At 43.3% G+C, this 18063-nt stretch overlaps 1 protein-coding gene across 1 annotated transcript; it reads left to right on the plus strand.

Annotated features, from left to right (window-relative positions):
- Positions 1-2686: 2686 nt before the first annotated feature.
- On the plus strand, positions 2687-16442 carry LOC146177332 (uncharacterized). Its single transcript, XM_084581527.1, has 5 exons — positions 2687-2738; positions 7306-7435; positions 9904-10049; positions 14791-14923; positions 16123-16442. Exons 1-5 carry the CDS (start codon positions 2687-2689, stop codon positions 16367-16369), a joined length of 708 nt encoding a protein of 235 aa, XP_084437653.1. The 3' UTR covers positions 16370-16442.
- Positions 16443-18063: the final 1621 nt, after the last annotated feature.

Consider the following 18063-nt stretch of genomic DNA (forward strand, 5'->3'; position numbering starts at 1 on the left):
TCTTGTGTTGTTGCTTGTGTTCGGGGCGGCGTTCTACAAAGCGATGTTTGCAGTTCTTGCTCCCGGTGTTGTGGGCCCCTTTGCACACAATGCACTTCGGCGTGCAGGTGTGAGCTTCCCCCTCTGCTGGCGGAAGGTGTTCTTCACCGCACCTGCGGCAAATTTGAGTCCTGGGTTTGTAGCAGACATCCGCCCGATGGCCGACTCTTCTGCCAGTTAAATATTCGACATAAAATGTGTTCTTACATCCCCGCCTTCCTTACTACCCGTATCGCAGAGGTTCATATAGGCCCCGACTCCTCCCCCTACACCCTTCAAGGAGTGGGCACCCCGCAAGGCTCTGTACTATCATCATTTCTATTCAACGTCGCCCTCATTCCACCCACCGCACCGTCGACACACACATTACGCCGAGGACATCACCCTATGCACCACCACGGGAAAAGATGCGCAAACAGAAGGCACTCTCCAGCAGGAGCCACCCACATACAACACTACGCTCGCACTATTGGCCTCACCTGCTCCACGACCAAATCAGAACTCCTAATTATACGCCAAAAAATCTCGTACCCTCCCTACAGCATCCCCCAAAAAACATTGTAGGGCCAGCCTATACCAGAGGTAAACACATTACGCTTACCTGGGCTCCACTTGCAAAACATCGGACATGATAGTTTCGCTATCACAAAACTTACAAGCAGAACAACTGCACTGGCACATCTCATCCGGCGCGTCATCTTATACTGTTCCAAATTATCTTCTCGTAAATCTCCGATGCACTACCTGGGATAAGGATGTTGCTTGGATTTCCGACTACATTTCACTGAAGTAGCAGTGTGTTGTGCTGAATGTCGCCTCATTCAGATATGGCGTGTACGCTACTCCTGGCATGCCACAGAGTTCCGTGTTCGACACACTCCCTTTTATTGCACATTAATGACCTCACATTTGGTATTCACTCATAAGTTTGTATGTTCACGAGTGATTGCATTTTGTACAGGACGATGATTGGTAATGAATATTTGGAGATTTTGTACCCTTGAAAACGGATTTAAACGCTGCAGCAGCTTAGCGCTGCGGTAATGAATTCCCTTATGCATGTTAAAAATGGGAAAATGGGCACATGCAACTTTTATAAGACAATAGCCGCATAAAAATACTGATACCAGGAATAAAAATGTTGCTGATGGATAAATTGACAGGTTTGGTTTGGTTGATGGTGTTTAATGTCCAAAAGTAATTCAGACAAATATACCCGCCGTAGTGGAGGGCTCGGAAATTTAAACTATTTAAGGGTCTTTAACGTGCACATCACAGCGCACACGGGCGTGTGTTTTAGCAGTGTCTCTATTGTTTAAAATTATTGTCCGCGAAGGTAATAACAAAAAAAGCTTTGCTTTTCGTCTCCACCCGAAAGCGGCCGCCGCCGCCGCGGTACTTGGTCGGGATAAATGCTAGGTGCACACCTCAAAACAGCATCACGATAGACCAGGCACGCATATTAAATAGCAAAAAAAAAAAAAAAAGCCGCAGCTCTTCGCTTTTTTTTTCGCCTTTCATCGTGCAGTTTCAAGTAGCGTACATGACCTAAAAAGAAATACTCTAAGTATGTGCGATCAGTGCTTGAGCGCGCCTTAGTTTTCTGGGACCTATATAAGGAAGAATATAGTGTCTTGCAATACTTTCAAAATAAGGCAATAAGGCACTTGTCACAACAACCAATTCAAATACGAAATTTGACATAATAAAAAATTACTCGGTGCCATGATTTAAAGTGTAGCCAAACACATCTTTAACTCAAGTGGTTCCATAGCATTTTCGAAAACACCCTCGTAATATCACAAAAAAAGCAGTATGTCGTGAACATTAATAATTATGCATTCAGGAGCGATTTTGTAGGTCAGTGATATTTTGTATTAAAAGTTCGTCAATGGAAAGTTATATCGCCTGAAATTGTTTGTCTTACCAAATGAAGCCTGTTGCCACGGCTTGAATGGTTAATTTAGCGATATTTGTAATATTTATTCGTGCATCATCTTCCTTTTAACCAAAAGCGGATTAGCATTTAACCGCTTTGCTGGAATGCATGAAGGCGATGCGTGTAGCAAATAAACAATCAAAATGATGATATAGTATAATACAAACTAATGTAGTAAATATAGCGCTGCTTAGTTTTCACACTGCGGACTCCCAACCACGCCGAGAAAGTTAAGCAAAAGAGTTGAGAGGTCCGATATAACGTGAAAAACCGGAAGTTTCAAGGTACACAGCACACGACAAACTCACGTTCCGCTTTCACTGAAACGCAACCGCCGAGGCCAGATCTTGATCCCTGGATCAGACAGCTGGCGCCACGACCACAGATTGGGTGAGTACTGTTAAGAGGGGGTGTAAGCGTTTCAGTCACGCGCGTTAGGCCAAATCACTGCTTGATATTTATCCCGCGAGCGTTTAGCGCAGGAAGCACTGTTCGTGCATAATGATAGCAAGATCTATACACGATCAATGCCAAACGCTGCGTAGCACCCGATATTTTCCCCGCCGGGCTATTTTCCTCTCATTAGCATTCACGGTCAGGAAGATTTCGGCCATGAAAAAATCCCGGTAGTTGGATAAAGGTGCGCCGGACGTCTCACTGCTCGCATATCCGTTTCGCTTGGATAGCGCACTGCAACGAGCTCTGATAATGCTACCCAAAGGTGCCTCTGGACTTGTGTTCCTCGTAGCAGCCCTGACAGGTAGGCCTTTTACAGAATCACATGCCAGCGTCGGCCAGGAGAGTTTATGCTTGGCTCGGGAGCAGCTTCTCATAACTGTTGATATCGCTGTGTAGCAAAGCTTCTAGTGTACCGTACGTTCTCAGTAGTCTTGCGATATGCTGTCCCGAAAAGCGGGTCGAAGTTTTTGTACAACTTATTTGTCTTTCATGTGACAATTAGGGCAAGATTTTCTTTCGTTCTAAACCCTAAAAATATTCCAAATTCCCTTTCTTCACCCAAGAGCAGTGTGCATAGGTTCTCTTCTCATATCCTGCACCTATATGTCACTGAAGCTGGAAAAGCTGTGTCAGCTTGCGACCTTTATAGTATTTTCTTCCTAAGGAATAAATAGGTGTGCCGAATACTCAGTATATTAATTTCAATACATCACTTCGATGTATTTAAAACTCCTATGGAAAACACGTTGTCATTACTATTATTATGAGGCAGTTTGAACTAACTACTGCCGAATATTACCGCAATTTTCGCGGCTTCAAAATGCTTAATAGGGTAATAATAACCAACAAAATACATTTGACTTCTTCAAACAATGTAGCGCATTACATTCAATGCACAACTAAATATACCCGACAGTCCTGGTGTCCAAGTGACCAGCGAGAGCTGGCGAGCTTATCAAGACAAGATATTTTTCTATCTGCGCTCGTGTATATTTAGCGCACATGGCGTTTGTGTATTAATGTTGGAGTTTTTTCATTAAGGTGAACGCCTTTCTTCACTAATTGTTGGTGTAGACAGGGAGTGGCCACAGGAAATATTCCTAGGAAATTTCCGTTAGAACTGGCACTATATCCACAGGAAATAGAATCCCTCCGATCCCCAGTCAAGTGCACAAACGCCTTCCACGCCGGGCTCGTGAGAGAAAACTAGTACTCTCCTTGTCTAACGGGAGGATAACCGTGGTGACGAAGATAGAGATGCTGAGTTTGGTAACAGCGATGTCCATTGTGGGGCTTTTAGTTAACGATGATGATACTAGTGATAGTGATGACAATTATAGTAGAGTTGACAATTACAATTCGGTTAGTGAGAACAACCGTGTGAAGTGGTTTTCACCGTTTTAACCCTTATGCAGACTTAAGCGTAGTCTCGTTTCTTTTTCTACTTTTTTTCAAACGTGTAGTTTGTATGTATGTGTGCGTGTGTGCGCGTGCGTGTGTGTTTCCGAGTGCTTCCGCCTTATTGCATACAGATATAGAACGATGACGGCCGATGCTGTTTCTGCCTTGGCTACCGGAAAGCTGCTGCAGTTTGAAATAGCAGTAGTCGAAAACACGAACTCCGATACGCGAAGGGGCATGGAAATTTGAAATTCCAATCAACTTGGATGAGGAATTTGCTAACACTGTTGTTCTATAATTTCTTCAATATCACTACAGACGATCAGCGGATAGTTTGCAATAATTTATAAGTTGTCATTTTAAGCACACGAATGAAATGTCTGCGTTAGAAGTAGTTTCATTATCCGCCCAGCAACAGGTTGAAAGCACAAGACAACGTCAATTGCTGTGACAGGGAAGAGGGGATAAATCCGACATCACTGGTGCCGCTTTACAGTTGGATGTAGAAAAAAAATTATTAGTCATTTAGAGTGACGCACGGTGTGCAAACATTATCAGGACCGCCATTCACAAAATTCATCATCTTTCTGAGTTAAAATCCTTGTAAAGTGGCTTTCAAACTTTTATACCTCTTTTTCCGAAACTGGCTAATTGGCGAACAATCGCTTAGTTCGCAGTATCTTACGGTTGCGCAGTTGATCCGCTTCAGCAATGTTCATATGTAATGACATTGCTTTTAAATTATCTCCAAAATATCTCAGCCACCGTCTTTCACCCTTGCTTCAAGCCAACAGCACGCAAATTTCCCACAATTAATTTGTTCTCATGTTTTGGCTTTTCTTTCGTATCCGCAAGAAAAGTGGCTCTTTGCCGAACGGAAAATTATCAACATCGGCAAGTAACCGAAAGCTCCAATTTCGGAAAAGCAAAAATGAGCCTGTTTGCATGCCGGCTGAACCCAGAAGTAGTCCTCTGCATGGTCTCCATATTCGCCAAAATGACGCGTCCCCCCGTGCACATGGCAGGCGGTCGCTGAGCAGTCCCTGGAGATATTCTCTGGTACCATTTCATTAGCCTCCTTGCGAAATGCGCTACTCGGAGCTAAAACGGCAAGAACAAGTTGCGACACTGTAGCGCATCTATTTTATTCCATGCATGTGCTGTGGGACCAGGAGCCAACTGAATAATTTACAGGCATGGTACGCGCAGCGATATGGGGCTTGCGCAAACACTCTTACACGAAGTGTTCCACACGCTCGTGAATGTCAATGTTTCCAATGGACTGAGGGTCGTGCAAAATACAAAACCTGCAACGTGATTTCTTTTATTATTAACGTTCATTTGCCAGCTAATTTTCGTTCGAAATATTGCCTAATGGTGATTGCCTTTTCCAAACTCCTTCCTGCTCCCTTTTCATTTTCTTAGCTGTTGCCTTAGTAAGCACCGCATAAGCAATAAAGAATCAGGTTTATATCGTTTCGAATCTCATATACTTTTCTGTACGACAAAAATGAAAACAGGGTCCTTGCATACTTAGAGCTAAACAAGCAGCAATTAGGAACGCCGCATTAGGTTTCTTTTTCGGAAATCCAGTTCGCCTAAAGAAGTTATGCTTGATCCTAGCAGCAAACCTTCGAGCCAACAATTATATCGAAGATGAAAAAAATACTCCCGATTCGAGAACAAAATGAAGCCGCGTAGGAAACACAGTTAGGCTCATTGCAATGCAGCAGTGGGGAATCAGAGATAACGATCAAGATCAACGCATAGTTTTTAACCATGCGTGCCATCGAAATATCTTGATCCTTATTGCAGTGCTAACCTGACACGGTACGTTCGCCTGTACCTGTATTTAGGGTTCTCCAAGCAAACCTAGGCACGTTTCACGTCAGCCTACACAATGTTTGTAAACTCAATCAATATTCTAAACGTATGTGATCGGCATCCGCAACAGCAATGGTCAATTATTCTTTTTTTGCATCAGACAAAAGATGCTGCACCAGATAACGGTAATGAGGAAATGTTAACATCTCTTTATGCGTACTTTCATTGGGCACAACCTACGGCTCACAAATTTAGAAAAAAGCTTCTCAAACGCTTGATATGGTATTGTTTAGCCAGCATGTTATAGATGCAGCTAATGGGCTACAGCCTTTACCAAGCTGCTTGGTTACCCTACTCGCGTGCATTGATATGCGCGTGTGTAACGCCGCAGTATGCCTACATGATTGAATTTTGTTACTCATCATGATACCTTACGATCTGTTTTTCTCTAATGATCTGTTTGGGTATGAATGCGGGTAGCTCACGAGTCGAACTCAGCCGCCACCAATTTTTGGGGCGGCATAGTATTTACCTCACGGTAAGCGCCACGTGAAGAAAAAAAAAACTGATGACTGAATGAAAATTCAAATTCTCCGGTATTATCCCATGCGGCGGACGGAAGCCACAATAGTGATAACGCGTTGGAGGGAGGCCTCCCGTGGCCTTCAGATGTGTAAAAAGATAACAGAAATCGAAACTTTTCAAAAAAGATAGTTTTGTGGGGTTCAACATACCAGAGCAAATGATGATTACGATGAATGATGAATGTGGGGAGCGAATGATGATATGTGGAGAGCTCAGAATAGCTTCTATCATCTGAGGTTCCTTAGTATTCACTGACATCGCTCAGTACACGGATGTCGTACACTGCGGAAGCCGCCGCCAGAATATAACATTGCTCGCCCGGCTTTTTATTCGATGACCCTAACCTCTGCAGCACCACGGCGGTGCGGTGAAAAATAGCTCATACGTAAAGGATATCGGTAGTAAGGCGCAAGACATTTTCAGTGCACATATTTGTGTGTGTTCAGAACCATACGCGCAGATTCTAGCAGCTGCCTTCTCACACTGCCTCACAGTGACAAAAGTGGGCACAATTACATTGCAAAAGCTCGCATGGGCGTTGCAAAAAGTATGTGCATTTCCACGATTCAGCCTTGTGTTTTCTTTTTCTATTTATGATGTTTCAATAAATTCACGCATGGCTTTTTCTTATTGATCTAGGGTTTCTCATCCATCATCATCACTAGCTCGACTGTATCCGCTGCAGTGCGAAGGCCCTCCTTTATTACTGCAATTAAACCTGTCCTTGCTAGCTGTATCCACTTGACCCTTGCGAAAGGCTTAACCTCGCTTGCCCACCTAACTTTCTACTGCCCCCTTCTAAGCTTCCCTTCCCATGGAATCCAATTCGCTACCTTTAGACACCTTGAATTGTCCCCTCTTCGCAGTAAATGCCCTGCACATGCCGATTTCTTCTTTCTTTCCATCTGAATGTTTTAAACTCGAGCGCGTATGTCAATTGCGCACTCATTCAATACGGTCTATATCACCAGCTTTTAATTTCCGTTGCAAACACTACATTGTTCAAAACATTTACTCGTTCTGTTTTTGCACGCTCTGCTCCGTCGACCATGCCGCAGGAGGTTGCTGGGCACAGCTCAAGCCTGGCTGCAAAGTAGAGACGCTGCGGGCGTGCGGCGATGATTACGTGCCCTACGGCAACAGGCCGCACCTGCCAGCCTCAGGAAAAGAGTTCGAGGACGAATGCACGTGCGTATAACGTTCATGCATTGCGTCTGCATGAGACCATGGGCCAAATCTGAGCCCTCTTAATACTTGATCCACGCTTTAAAAAATAGGTCCTGCTCATGCGTGCGAAAACGCCCCACAATGCGGAAGGAACACTTGCGGGTATTTGAAATGGCTACGAGCACACGCGCTAAAAGTTACGGGGCAAAGAGTAATGGTTGTTCTTGTGGTCTGTATCGTTATGCGTTCATGCAGGTTCTGAAGTTGCGAACGTCAGGATACCTTAGCACAGGTTGTCCGACTTCGTTCAGGTCATGTATAACGTAGCTGCTTAAAAGGGCAGGTGAACGCTGACGCGACACCGCGTGTCTTACTTTGCAGCTAAGAGCAATAAAAGGGGGAGTAGAGATTCATTAATCGTTTCTTTTTGCCACGGTTATTTACTTAAATCAAAGCGCGGATTTAGTGTTCTTGGTATTTATTTAGACGGCTACCTGCAGATGTCGCTGGGTTTAGGGCTATTCAAACATTCTTCGTCAGAGCGCAGGAAACCGTAAGAGTGCGTATGAATCTTTGGCTGTCATGTTTACTTCCCTGTATGTCTTAATTCAAACTAAAAAAACGCAGTACTTCTTCACACAAGATAGTAAGCTCGGCCCTAACCAATGGAACACGAACAGTGTTTTCGTTCATCTAGTGAAGGTAAGTTCGGTTTGTCTCAATAAGGAACCTCAATGTATGTCAATGCCAGTCATTTACTGGATAGTAAGCACTAAGTGAATGTAAGTAGGGCCGGGAAGCAGGTCCACAGATATACACGAAAGTGTAGATAACATGTGCGCATCTGAATATCTCTACACGTATAGCTTAGTACGAAATATTTAATTTATCGCAAAAGAATGCGGCTGCATTTTGCCACAAGTTTACTCGAGCTGTAACAGCGCTGGAAACTTGTATACTGTGGAACGTGCATTCTTTCAACCTGTACAGCGCGTGACGCACAAATATTTGAAAAGATATCACTTCCCGCGATCAGATTATGCAAGAAATGGTCCCTAATATGTTTTTCTAGTTAATAAACGAGTTACACTTCCGTACATTACGAAATATTTCCCATCCCCGAGTACCTTAAGAACTCAATCCTCTCTTATGCTTATATATCTTAAGTGTACCACAGTGTTGATGTGAACCCACATCTTTGCCATTTTAAATGTGTCTTGCTGTGGTATTTGCAATACGGTAGAATTCGAGGGAAGGGAGGAAATAGCATATCTGAGTATTGTCTTTGCGACTGTAGGAAGGAGGAAGACAAAATCACTTCACAATAACCATTGTTAACCGCCGTTCAAGTGCCCAACCCTCATGTAATGTCCCATCTGGGGGCTCTTGAGGTTCTAATAAATAAATAAATATGCACCCTGCCAATTGTCTTTAACTAAGCTACCACCGTTGTCTCGCTCGGACAGAGGTGAATTGAAAGAGATAAGAAAAGAAAGAAAAGGACGCGGGTCGTAAAAGCCATGGTACGCCACCGAAGCAGCTGCGGGTGCAATGACGCCATACACCATGCAGATACACCACACAGCGCATAACGGTAATTCACAATCATAAACATTTCGTTTCGCGTCGCTTTTTTGCGCCAATATAACGTTCAATTGGTTGTTCTAACTCGAATCTGAGGTCAGTATGGTTTCGACTCCGTTAACTGCGTAACTGTTATATTAGCCTCCGTTTCGCCACCCTCAATTTTAGGCTAATCAGCTGTTATCTAGCAGCAGCAGCAGTTGGATTAATTATTCGTAAGACTGTTGCCACGTGAAGGTTCCGTGGGGCTTCTGCCGTGGGAAAAAAAGGAGATATTTATCGTGTAGCGAGGCAGGCGTAAAGACAGCGGATGAATGTGTAGTCGAATTATAGCAGTAGAAAAGAAAGAGACGCTGAAGCTTCGCCACAGGAATAGACACAATAGCGTCTTTCACGCCACCTTCCCATTCCGCGAATGCCTTTATATTTTTTATTTGTCTCACTCAGTGGACACCTACTATTTATTAAGGCTTATATTTCCTCTGTTCGAATCCCCATGAATGCTGAATGGGAAGCGAAATGACACTTCCCGACCCTAAATGCTGCATTAAACTATTAGCTATTAAGCACCAGGTCCTTGGGTTTCACGTGCGTGGGGGTAGTAGCAATGAGGATTTGAGTAGCGGGAAAGAGTAAATAGGGTTCCCCATGTGCAGACATATGCCTGTCGCAAAACATTCTCCACCTTAGTATACGGTTAAATGATTATGTATCCACACAACTCCCGCTCAGTCACACGTTACGGTACGGATAACTCCTGCTAACTTTTTGCCTCTGCCTTCTCGACTTTCCATGGGGAAATAACCGAGAATAGAAGGCCATTCGTATAGTATGGTCCTAATGTAAGCTTTGTGGTTATTTTAGCACAAGCTTTTTTTTTATTTATTCGGTGCTTTTGTTTTCAGCAAGCAGAAACGGCAGATCGCTTGTTCGGTGGAGTTCATCAATAACTGCCTGAGCGGCTTGTCGAAGACTGCAGGAGTGCTGGCGGTGAGGTCACTGCAGGGGATCGTCGACGACATTTGCACAGATGGTTCGCAGTCGCACAAAGGTACGCCTGATAATGCGCGAGCCACTGCATAATGATGAAGCTTGCCGACACTTAGGGCTGCGATTCCTGACTGGTATGTTCTTTTCTATGCTACCTAATCGTATTTTCAGAGCAATGAGCTCATCCTAGAGAGAGAGAGGATTTTGCATTTATTAATAACCGTTTCCTTAATCAGCTTTGGTAACGTGACGGATGTCTTCAGCATCTTCTATAACGAAGAACAAGGCGTAAGCTTTAGCCTAAAGGCTGACAGTGAACGCCTTCTGGTGTAGTGTACGCAATGAGATGTTGATTTAAGCATTTGATTTAAACATTTGCTAAGGGTTATGTTTTTGGCTTACAATGCTCGAGTCCAGCTTAAATTCGCTGCCGTTGGTGCCTTCTCGACGAGCCCCACTCTTTTATCCCATCTCATAGAGACTGTACGCTCACTTCCCATTTTCCTTCGTGAGCAATCGGTGAACACTTTGAGCAGCCCCACTCTAGAAGACGAGCTTAGCCTGATCAATCGGACATTAGTGATTGCTGGTGCGTCTGCGGCACTCGATTAGGAGCCCCAGATCCACTTAGGACCTCAAACAACATTTCCTTTGTAAATATATGCTTCTTTGACTCTCTTTCTCTCTTTCAGGCACAGCAAAACTTTTTCTTAGAATGCGTGTTGCTGTACGTACTGTTCCTGTTAAGCATGAACACAAAGATATCTATTTGGCCGCGCAAAATTCCCGCCTTTTTCTGATGCCGAAAGGTGGCTTTGTGGGTAGGTGAAATAGTTGAAACGAAAATGTGTAGGTGCAAACAACTTGATGTTCGATTTAGTCTACAACTATGCTAGAACGCCACCGAGGATTTCACGCAGAGTATGCTCCTTTATATCCTGAATGAAGTAAAAAGCTTCATAACTCACCGTTAAGTATATCTACCAGTCCGAAAAACTTCCTTAATCTATTCCATGGTGGCAAACGTAAAGCCTAAGCTAATCAGTGATGAAGCATACTATTAAAATTACGACACTGGGTGCTTTGATACGGTGCCACGTGCCTTAATATGTGCATTTATAAAAGGGCATGAGAAAACAAGCCAGAAGTGTCATGATCATCAGGCGTGTCAATCTAACCCGTGACATGTTGTTCCAGCCTTGATGGTGAACAGTTTTTTACGAGACCGCGATTTCGTTTGTGCCATTCTGTTTGATGTAATAAGATTTGACGTTTTAAACAAAAGGCACCCTATAATTCCCGCTTTTTCCTGTCGTTTGCAGCGATTTTGTTAGTATGGAGATTGCATTTTACGGGCCTCACATTTTTTCTCACGGCCGTGTGCCTCATTGTCACGTTTCCTAATGTTGCCTCATGGTTACGTGGGATAGTAACCACCTCAACATCAGAGTGCAGTAAACCCTATCTGCTGATATGGCTGATAGGAGTATGCGCCGTATTAGCCATATTTAACGCCAAATTTTCCGGCTGTATAGCGCCACTGCGACCCTTTGCTGCGCGAGCATGGCGTGGTGAAAGTAGGTTGCTTGGTTGTGAAAGAAAAAGCGCCATTAATGTAAAGTGTGATTTGTTTGTAGCAACAAACATAATACCACTAAGCCCACGCGCCAAGTTGGTCAATTAGCTCCACATATAGCCCTGTTATTTATTAAGGGTGGCCTCAAACTGCAGGCCGAACCAATAACTTCACGCCCATGCGTTCGCACACCGGCGCTCGATTAGAAAGGCATACCAATGAAACAAAACGATGTCCTGTGGCGTCCGGTATGTTCTGCACTGTGGGGATTGTAATAAGTTTCGAGATCTCCTGCATGCAAGCAGGCGCCCAGGAATATCATGCGCTTTAAAGAATGGACGCACTTGGGGCCTAACAGCTTGTCTGCTCTACTTGATAATGGCAAATGCACGCCCGATATCAAAAACTTACATATAATAGGGTAAAGGTGTTTAAACCTCGCTAGCAGGTAATCTGGGCGAAACGTATAGGGCTTCAATACTTCGTTTGGCAGTCTACCGCGTCTGTATGCTGTAGGCTCGATTTACGTCTCGCTATGTAAGCGGCAGCGGATTTCGTGCGTATACATTGGTAGCAGTCAGCAAATAAAATAAAATGTCATTTGGTGCTTGCGCTTATCAAATATTTTGTAGGAATCCACAAAGCACGCATACTTTTGCATAGCGCTGTGCATCGAAGAAAACGCACTTATATCGTGTTTGACGCAACGACAAGTTATGCTGCCTAAGTGAACGAGTGCAGGGAGTTAGTATGGGGCTGCTCTTGCAAAAAGCATGCATTGTGATAGTCTGGGCATTCAACTGAAACCCTGTATGTCAATGACCATATAACTTTAAATAACGCCCTAACAGCAGTGACAAAGTGGTGTGAAGAATGGCAAATGACTATTAATGTTAAAAAATCAGTTACTTTATCCATAACCAGAAAGTTACATCGATCAGTTTTTCAGTACACATTAAGCAACATTCCTCTTGCCTCGGTTTCCGAATATAAATATTTAGGCATAACACTGAACTCTGATTTCCGATGGGATTCTCATGTTAACACTGTCACATCGACCGCCTTAAAACAGCTATTTTTCATTAACAGACGCCTTAAACAAGCACCATCGGAAACACAGCTACGCGCCTATAAGACATTTGTCAGGCCAGTTCTAGAATATGCCAATGTTGTCTGGTTCCCTTTCACTAACAAGCTTACTAAACAAATAGAAGCAGTACAGAGGAAGGCGGTCAGATGTATATATAACAAACACAGGTTGACAGACTCACCAACAGAACTACTCAAACAGGCAGGACTACTCACCCTTCAAAACAGAGCAAAACTAGCGCGCCTTAAAACCATGTACCAGCTAATACACAATCACTTAAAAATCGACACTTCAAGATACATATCAAAATCACAAACACGACAAACACGACAAACACGTAATAATCACGCTCACACTCTAAACGAGTTTTCATTCCGTACTGACACTTTCAAATATTCATACTTCCCTCGTGCTATACGCGAATGGAACACCTTACACACATCCATTGTTAATAATTCATCATTAAATGCTTTTAGTACACGTGTGAAACATAAGCTACTTACATCTCACTAATTACTGTGTTCTTATGTCATTATGGATTTTTCTCCTTCCGTTTGTGTTTCACTTGTCGTATTATTTGTCCGCGAAAATCTTGTCGTACGCTCCTCAGTCTGGTCTTATTGCTATAGTATAATTTGTTATGCGTAATTTTGGTATCATATTCTTTCATGTACTTGATTAATTGCCAATACTATATTTTGTACCTCTGTATTTTTATGCCCTTCCTGTTACGATCCCTGATGGGATTGACAGTATCGAATAAATAATAAATAAATAAATATTGGAATCCCAACTAACCATACTGTCGCTGCCGCACAACCTGAACCGAAATATAAAAGTCAGTCATGAAACCAACAATACTGGAGTACAATAAAGGGGACACATAAGAACATGAGGGCGGTTTTTTCTTGTCCTGATGTTTAATGACGTTAACGAACGAGATATTGCGAATCGCTTGAGCTGACACGAGAGACCTCAACGGAAACGGTATGCACCACACGCCAGTATAAACGGCCTTCTTTGATGCGCTATAAGTTCAAGAAGACAGCGCAAGACGCTTGGCAATCACTTTGTTCATAAGAGCGGCCCTAGACACGGCTCCATACTGATTTTCATTATATGATTACTGACGGAGCCCTGCCACCTCATAATCATTCCGTAGGATGGTGTATGTAGGCGGTGTTGTAGCAGGGAAACACAAAAAAAAAACAAAAACGCAAACACGTTCTTGCAGCCATCTGAAGTATATGAAGTGATAACCGGAGTGCGTTAAGAAAAACAAAAGACTGAGCATTGGTTCACTGCTCGAGCACCTCCATATGTCTTCCACTTTTTAACCGTCATTTTGTTCCGTGTGAAGCTACTTCCCCCTTCGCAATTACCAATGTGCCAGTCTGAAGGCTAGTGCTGTATACCTCTGGGTACAAATGCTTATATTCGTCTGCGAAATCCTTAGAAGTCGGGGGTATCAGCCACCAAATTGGGGTTTGGTGATCATTACTTAGCTTAACCCATTCCGTATTTGGTCTTCAATAGGTTCGAGTAGAAGGAGCATAACATTGAGTTAGTAATTTAGAGGGGAACACACACTTTGCGGGGAAAATTTTGTGTGCTAAAGCAACTACGTAAGGCACATCCCACGTATTTTATAATTACTGAAACTTGCTTACCGTCCCAGTTTCTCGGTTTAGTACAGTACTTTGCAATGCTTGCAGCCTATCTCTTCACTATACATATTCAGAGTGTGATAAATAAATTTATTTTAGAAGCATATATTTTGGAAAGTTTGGTGTTTTAGAACTCGGTGGCAGGGTTTAAGAATAGACATCTTTTATGTTATCGTCGAATTTTTCGTGTGCACTGGTCGGTCAAGGCGAAAGGCGCGAACTGCTTGTCAACACAAATGTTGTTAGAAATTTAGAAAACCTCGTATATCTTTTTTCTCCCAGTCCGTGCCGATTTAAACTGCTTTCTAGAGGAAAACATAAACGTATGGAGTGTGCTAACAAAGCCGTTCGCGCTTACCATTAGTGGCAGGATGTCTTCGCGCCAAATCACTAATCCAACTACCCTTGCTACCACATTGAAGTATAACTTCGTGTTGCTTTTTGCATGTTGGAAAATTGCGGTGCTCAGAGTACCAGAAGGTCGTCCCGTGTATGAATGCCGCCGGCTCGAAGCTCAACGCCTGCTTCCAGGGACTGAAGAGCGGAATGCAAAAGGCCGTGGCCAAGGCTCCTCCCAACCAAGTCGTACCCCACACCTGCTGGTCAGTACAAAATGCCTACACTGTACACGCCAGCTTGAGCTGCTTGTATATGTCGCGACCATTCTATAGCCAAACGCTGGTCAAGCAAACAGGCTGGATACTGGACACTACGGTAACAAGTGGAACGGAGGTGTCAGCCGCCGATGGTCGCGATGACCTTTCACTGATTCGTGCACTTCTGATAACCGGCTTCAACTTGATAGTAGTCACGTATTCAGCTACATGCAAATGAATATATATTTCTCCCTTCTTTTCTTTTGAGGGAAACAGATATTCTCCCATTTCCCATTGTAGAAGGCTCAAACTTGCCAAGTATCAGGTCACATCTTTATAACTATAGTTAGCAAGTGTGGCAGCTTCGCATCGTTTGAGCCAACTGAAAAAAAAAAAACGAAAGAAGAAAATGAAGTATAAAACAACCTATAGCGGGCCTGAAATACAATTAGTAGCATTCACCGCAACTAATTCAAAAGCAGGCTTCGCGCTTACAGGGGCAGAAAGTTAAAAGGAAATGAAAGCTCTACGTAGTTATTTAGAGTAAGCCCAAAAATGGACAAACACAAATAGGTCACCTCGAGGCTCTTAGCAAAAAGTTGTTCGCCCATATTTTTTTTGTCCAGCCTTGTCGCTAGCAGCAGCGATGTCCTTCTTGCTTAATTTGTCCGAGTGGTTTGGTGCAGACGTCTTTATAAATGGTACCAACGGCCTATAAAGCACAACCAGTTTAGGAGTTCTTTTCTGCGCAGTTTTTTCATGTTACGGTGGGCGCAGAGGGGAGACAATTACCTAGGCTAAATGCCAGGTAAGATGTCGCTAAGTTTACCTTGAACGGTATTATACCTGCAACACGTGCCAAGAACAGTAGGTTCGTATTCCTATTCCTCTTAGAGAGCAAATCATCAGAGAAAAGAGTAATGCAAGCGCCCTTTGATTGCGTCTTTTTATGCATCGTTGTTGGAGAGCCTGCGAGCGCCAGATTGGATCTTAACTGAGCATCCACTGTCACCTAACCAGAGATGCCCGTCGGCTGACTACGAACACTAACGAGAAAGTGAGCAGCCAAAAATCGCTCATGGAACAGTAGCTTACGAGAGCCGTTGCTCATGAAAAGCTTTTATAGCTGCCATTTCACGACTGGAGTTCACGCATTTAATACTGATGATTCTCCCCTCTTCTCTTTTCCTTCTGATTTATTTCAGTGCGTACGGAGAAATGGTGGACTGTGTCGGCCGGGCACTGGACACATGCGAAGGTGGCAAGGAATTCTTGTTGCGAATTTTCGACCGCGCGTTCGGAAAAGTGCTGGGACTGGTGTGCGGCCAGCATACACGAGGATCCGAGGCTTGCAAGGCGTTGCCAAAGTTGCCGTCACTTGGCCCGAAAGATCGTAAGATCGATAACTATCTCGAGCTCCTTGCTGAGGCAGCCGCAACGTTTGAGCAGTAGAGACCACAGCGAGTTCAACTTTTTGTTCAGTCTCATTTCCTATGCTTGCTGCTTTTAGCAAGATCACTTCATTCCCAAACCCCCTTCTTACGCTCAGGAGGATGTCGTTTAAAAGCCTTTTCTTGAGGCAAACTGTGCAACAACTGTCAGAAAGCTGAATAAAGCTTCTGGAAATCATTTACACTCGTATCGTCATTCCATACTTGAATGTACTTATTTATTTATTCAATATACCTTACAGGCTCCTAAGGCAGAACATTGAGTAAGGCGGGCGCATGAACAGTGAAATACAAAAATATTTACAGGCTACGGCAAGATACAGGATTATACAAAGCCCAAATACAACATGGTGATGAAAAAGACGAATAACACCCAATGACATAGTTTATTTATTTCCTGAACAATTTCTCCAACGCGTTTCGAAACGACGCCCGCTCCACTTCAGAGGCGACTGTTTCGTCAAGACTATTATTTAATTAAATGGCTCGCTGGATTGCAGATGAATTGAAAGCCAGCGTTTTGCCAGAAATGCATCGAGAGCTTAGGTTATGATGCAGCCGCGATGATATGCGCAATGGTGCTTCAATGGGAAAGGGAGATGATCTGGGGCTATGAACATATTTCTGAAAGAGGCATAAAAGGGCAAGTTGTCGACGACGTCTAATGGCTGAAGCGAAATGTTCTGTTTATTTACTGTAATACTAGAATTTGTTTTGTAATTACCCGAAATGAAGCTAGCGCCTCTAATCTGAACAGATTATATAGTTGTCAAGATAAATATTTTTAATACGGTCACCATAGTGCTGACGCATATTGTAGCTGCGGATGGACGAAAGCTAGATAAGAGAGGCTACGCACGGGGGGCGAGGCTTGTGCAAATTATGGCGGAAATGCCCTAGCGTCTTTGATGCTTTGCTATGAGGTGACGGAAAATATGGGGTGCAATAATGTGTTCCAGTAATTGGCAGGCATTGCACGCAAGTAAAATCGGTCGATGGTTGTCTGTAAAAGTTTGCTACCAGACTTAAATATGAAGATTACCTTGGAGATTTTCGAATCCAAAGGTAGGTGGCCAAGGGATAATAATTGGGGAAAAATATGACATGAAATGAGGCTGGAATCATTAACAGTGTTCTTTAAAAAGTTTGAGTTGATGTTGTCGATGCTAGAAAAGATGTAGAATCTAAGAATGCTAATGATACATGCGATTTCTCTGCGGTAACGTCGATTGGTGCCGTGAATAAATAGTCAATTTCGGCTACCATGGACACATTGCAATAGTATTCTCTTGTAAAAACAGATGTAAAAAACGCATTACATGTAGATAAGCATGCACTGGCAGAAAATGGTGTTTGACTATCATTATGCAAGGAAATATGAACTGGGTCATTGTTGGGGGAAATCAGCCGCCAGAATTTTCTAGAATTGGATTCCATAAGTGATGGTACATCGCATGAGAAATATTTCTTTAGCGCTACGCAGGGCGGAAATATAGGAGTTTAGGCAACATTTGTATTTAGCCCACGTGGAAGCTTTAACCACTCGTTTGGCATTCTGGTAGAGCCTCATTTTCTTATTTCTTAACTGTGGAAGATGTTTTGTGAATCACGTATTTGTTTTGTCGTTAGAATTTCAAATTAGTGGTATGCACTTGCTAACAAATACCAAAACCTGGTATTTCAAAGGCATCCAAT

The sequence above is a fragment of the Amblyomma maculatum genome, chromosome 10 (genome assembly GCF_055883805.1).
Source record: "Amblyomma maculatum isolate TAMU_Amacu chromosome 10, ASM5588380v1, whole genome shotgun sequence".
Classification (NCBI taxonomy): Eukaryota; Metazoa; Arthropoda; class Arachnida; order Ixodida; family Ixodidae; genus Amblyomma; species Amblyomma maculatum.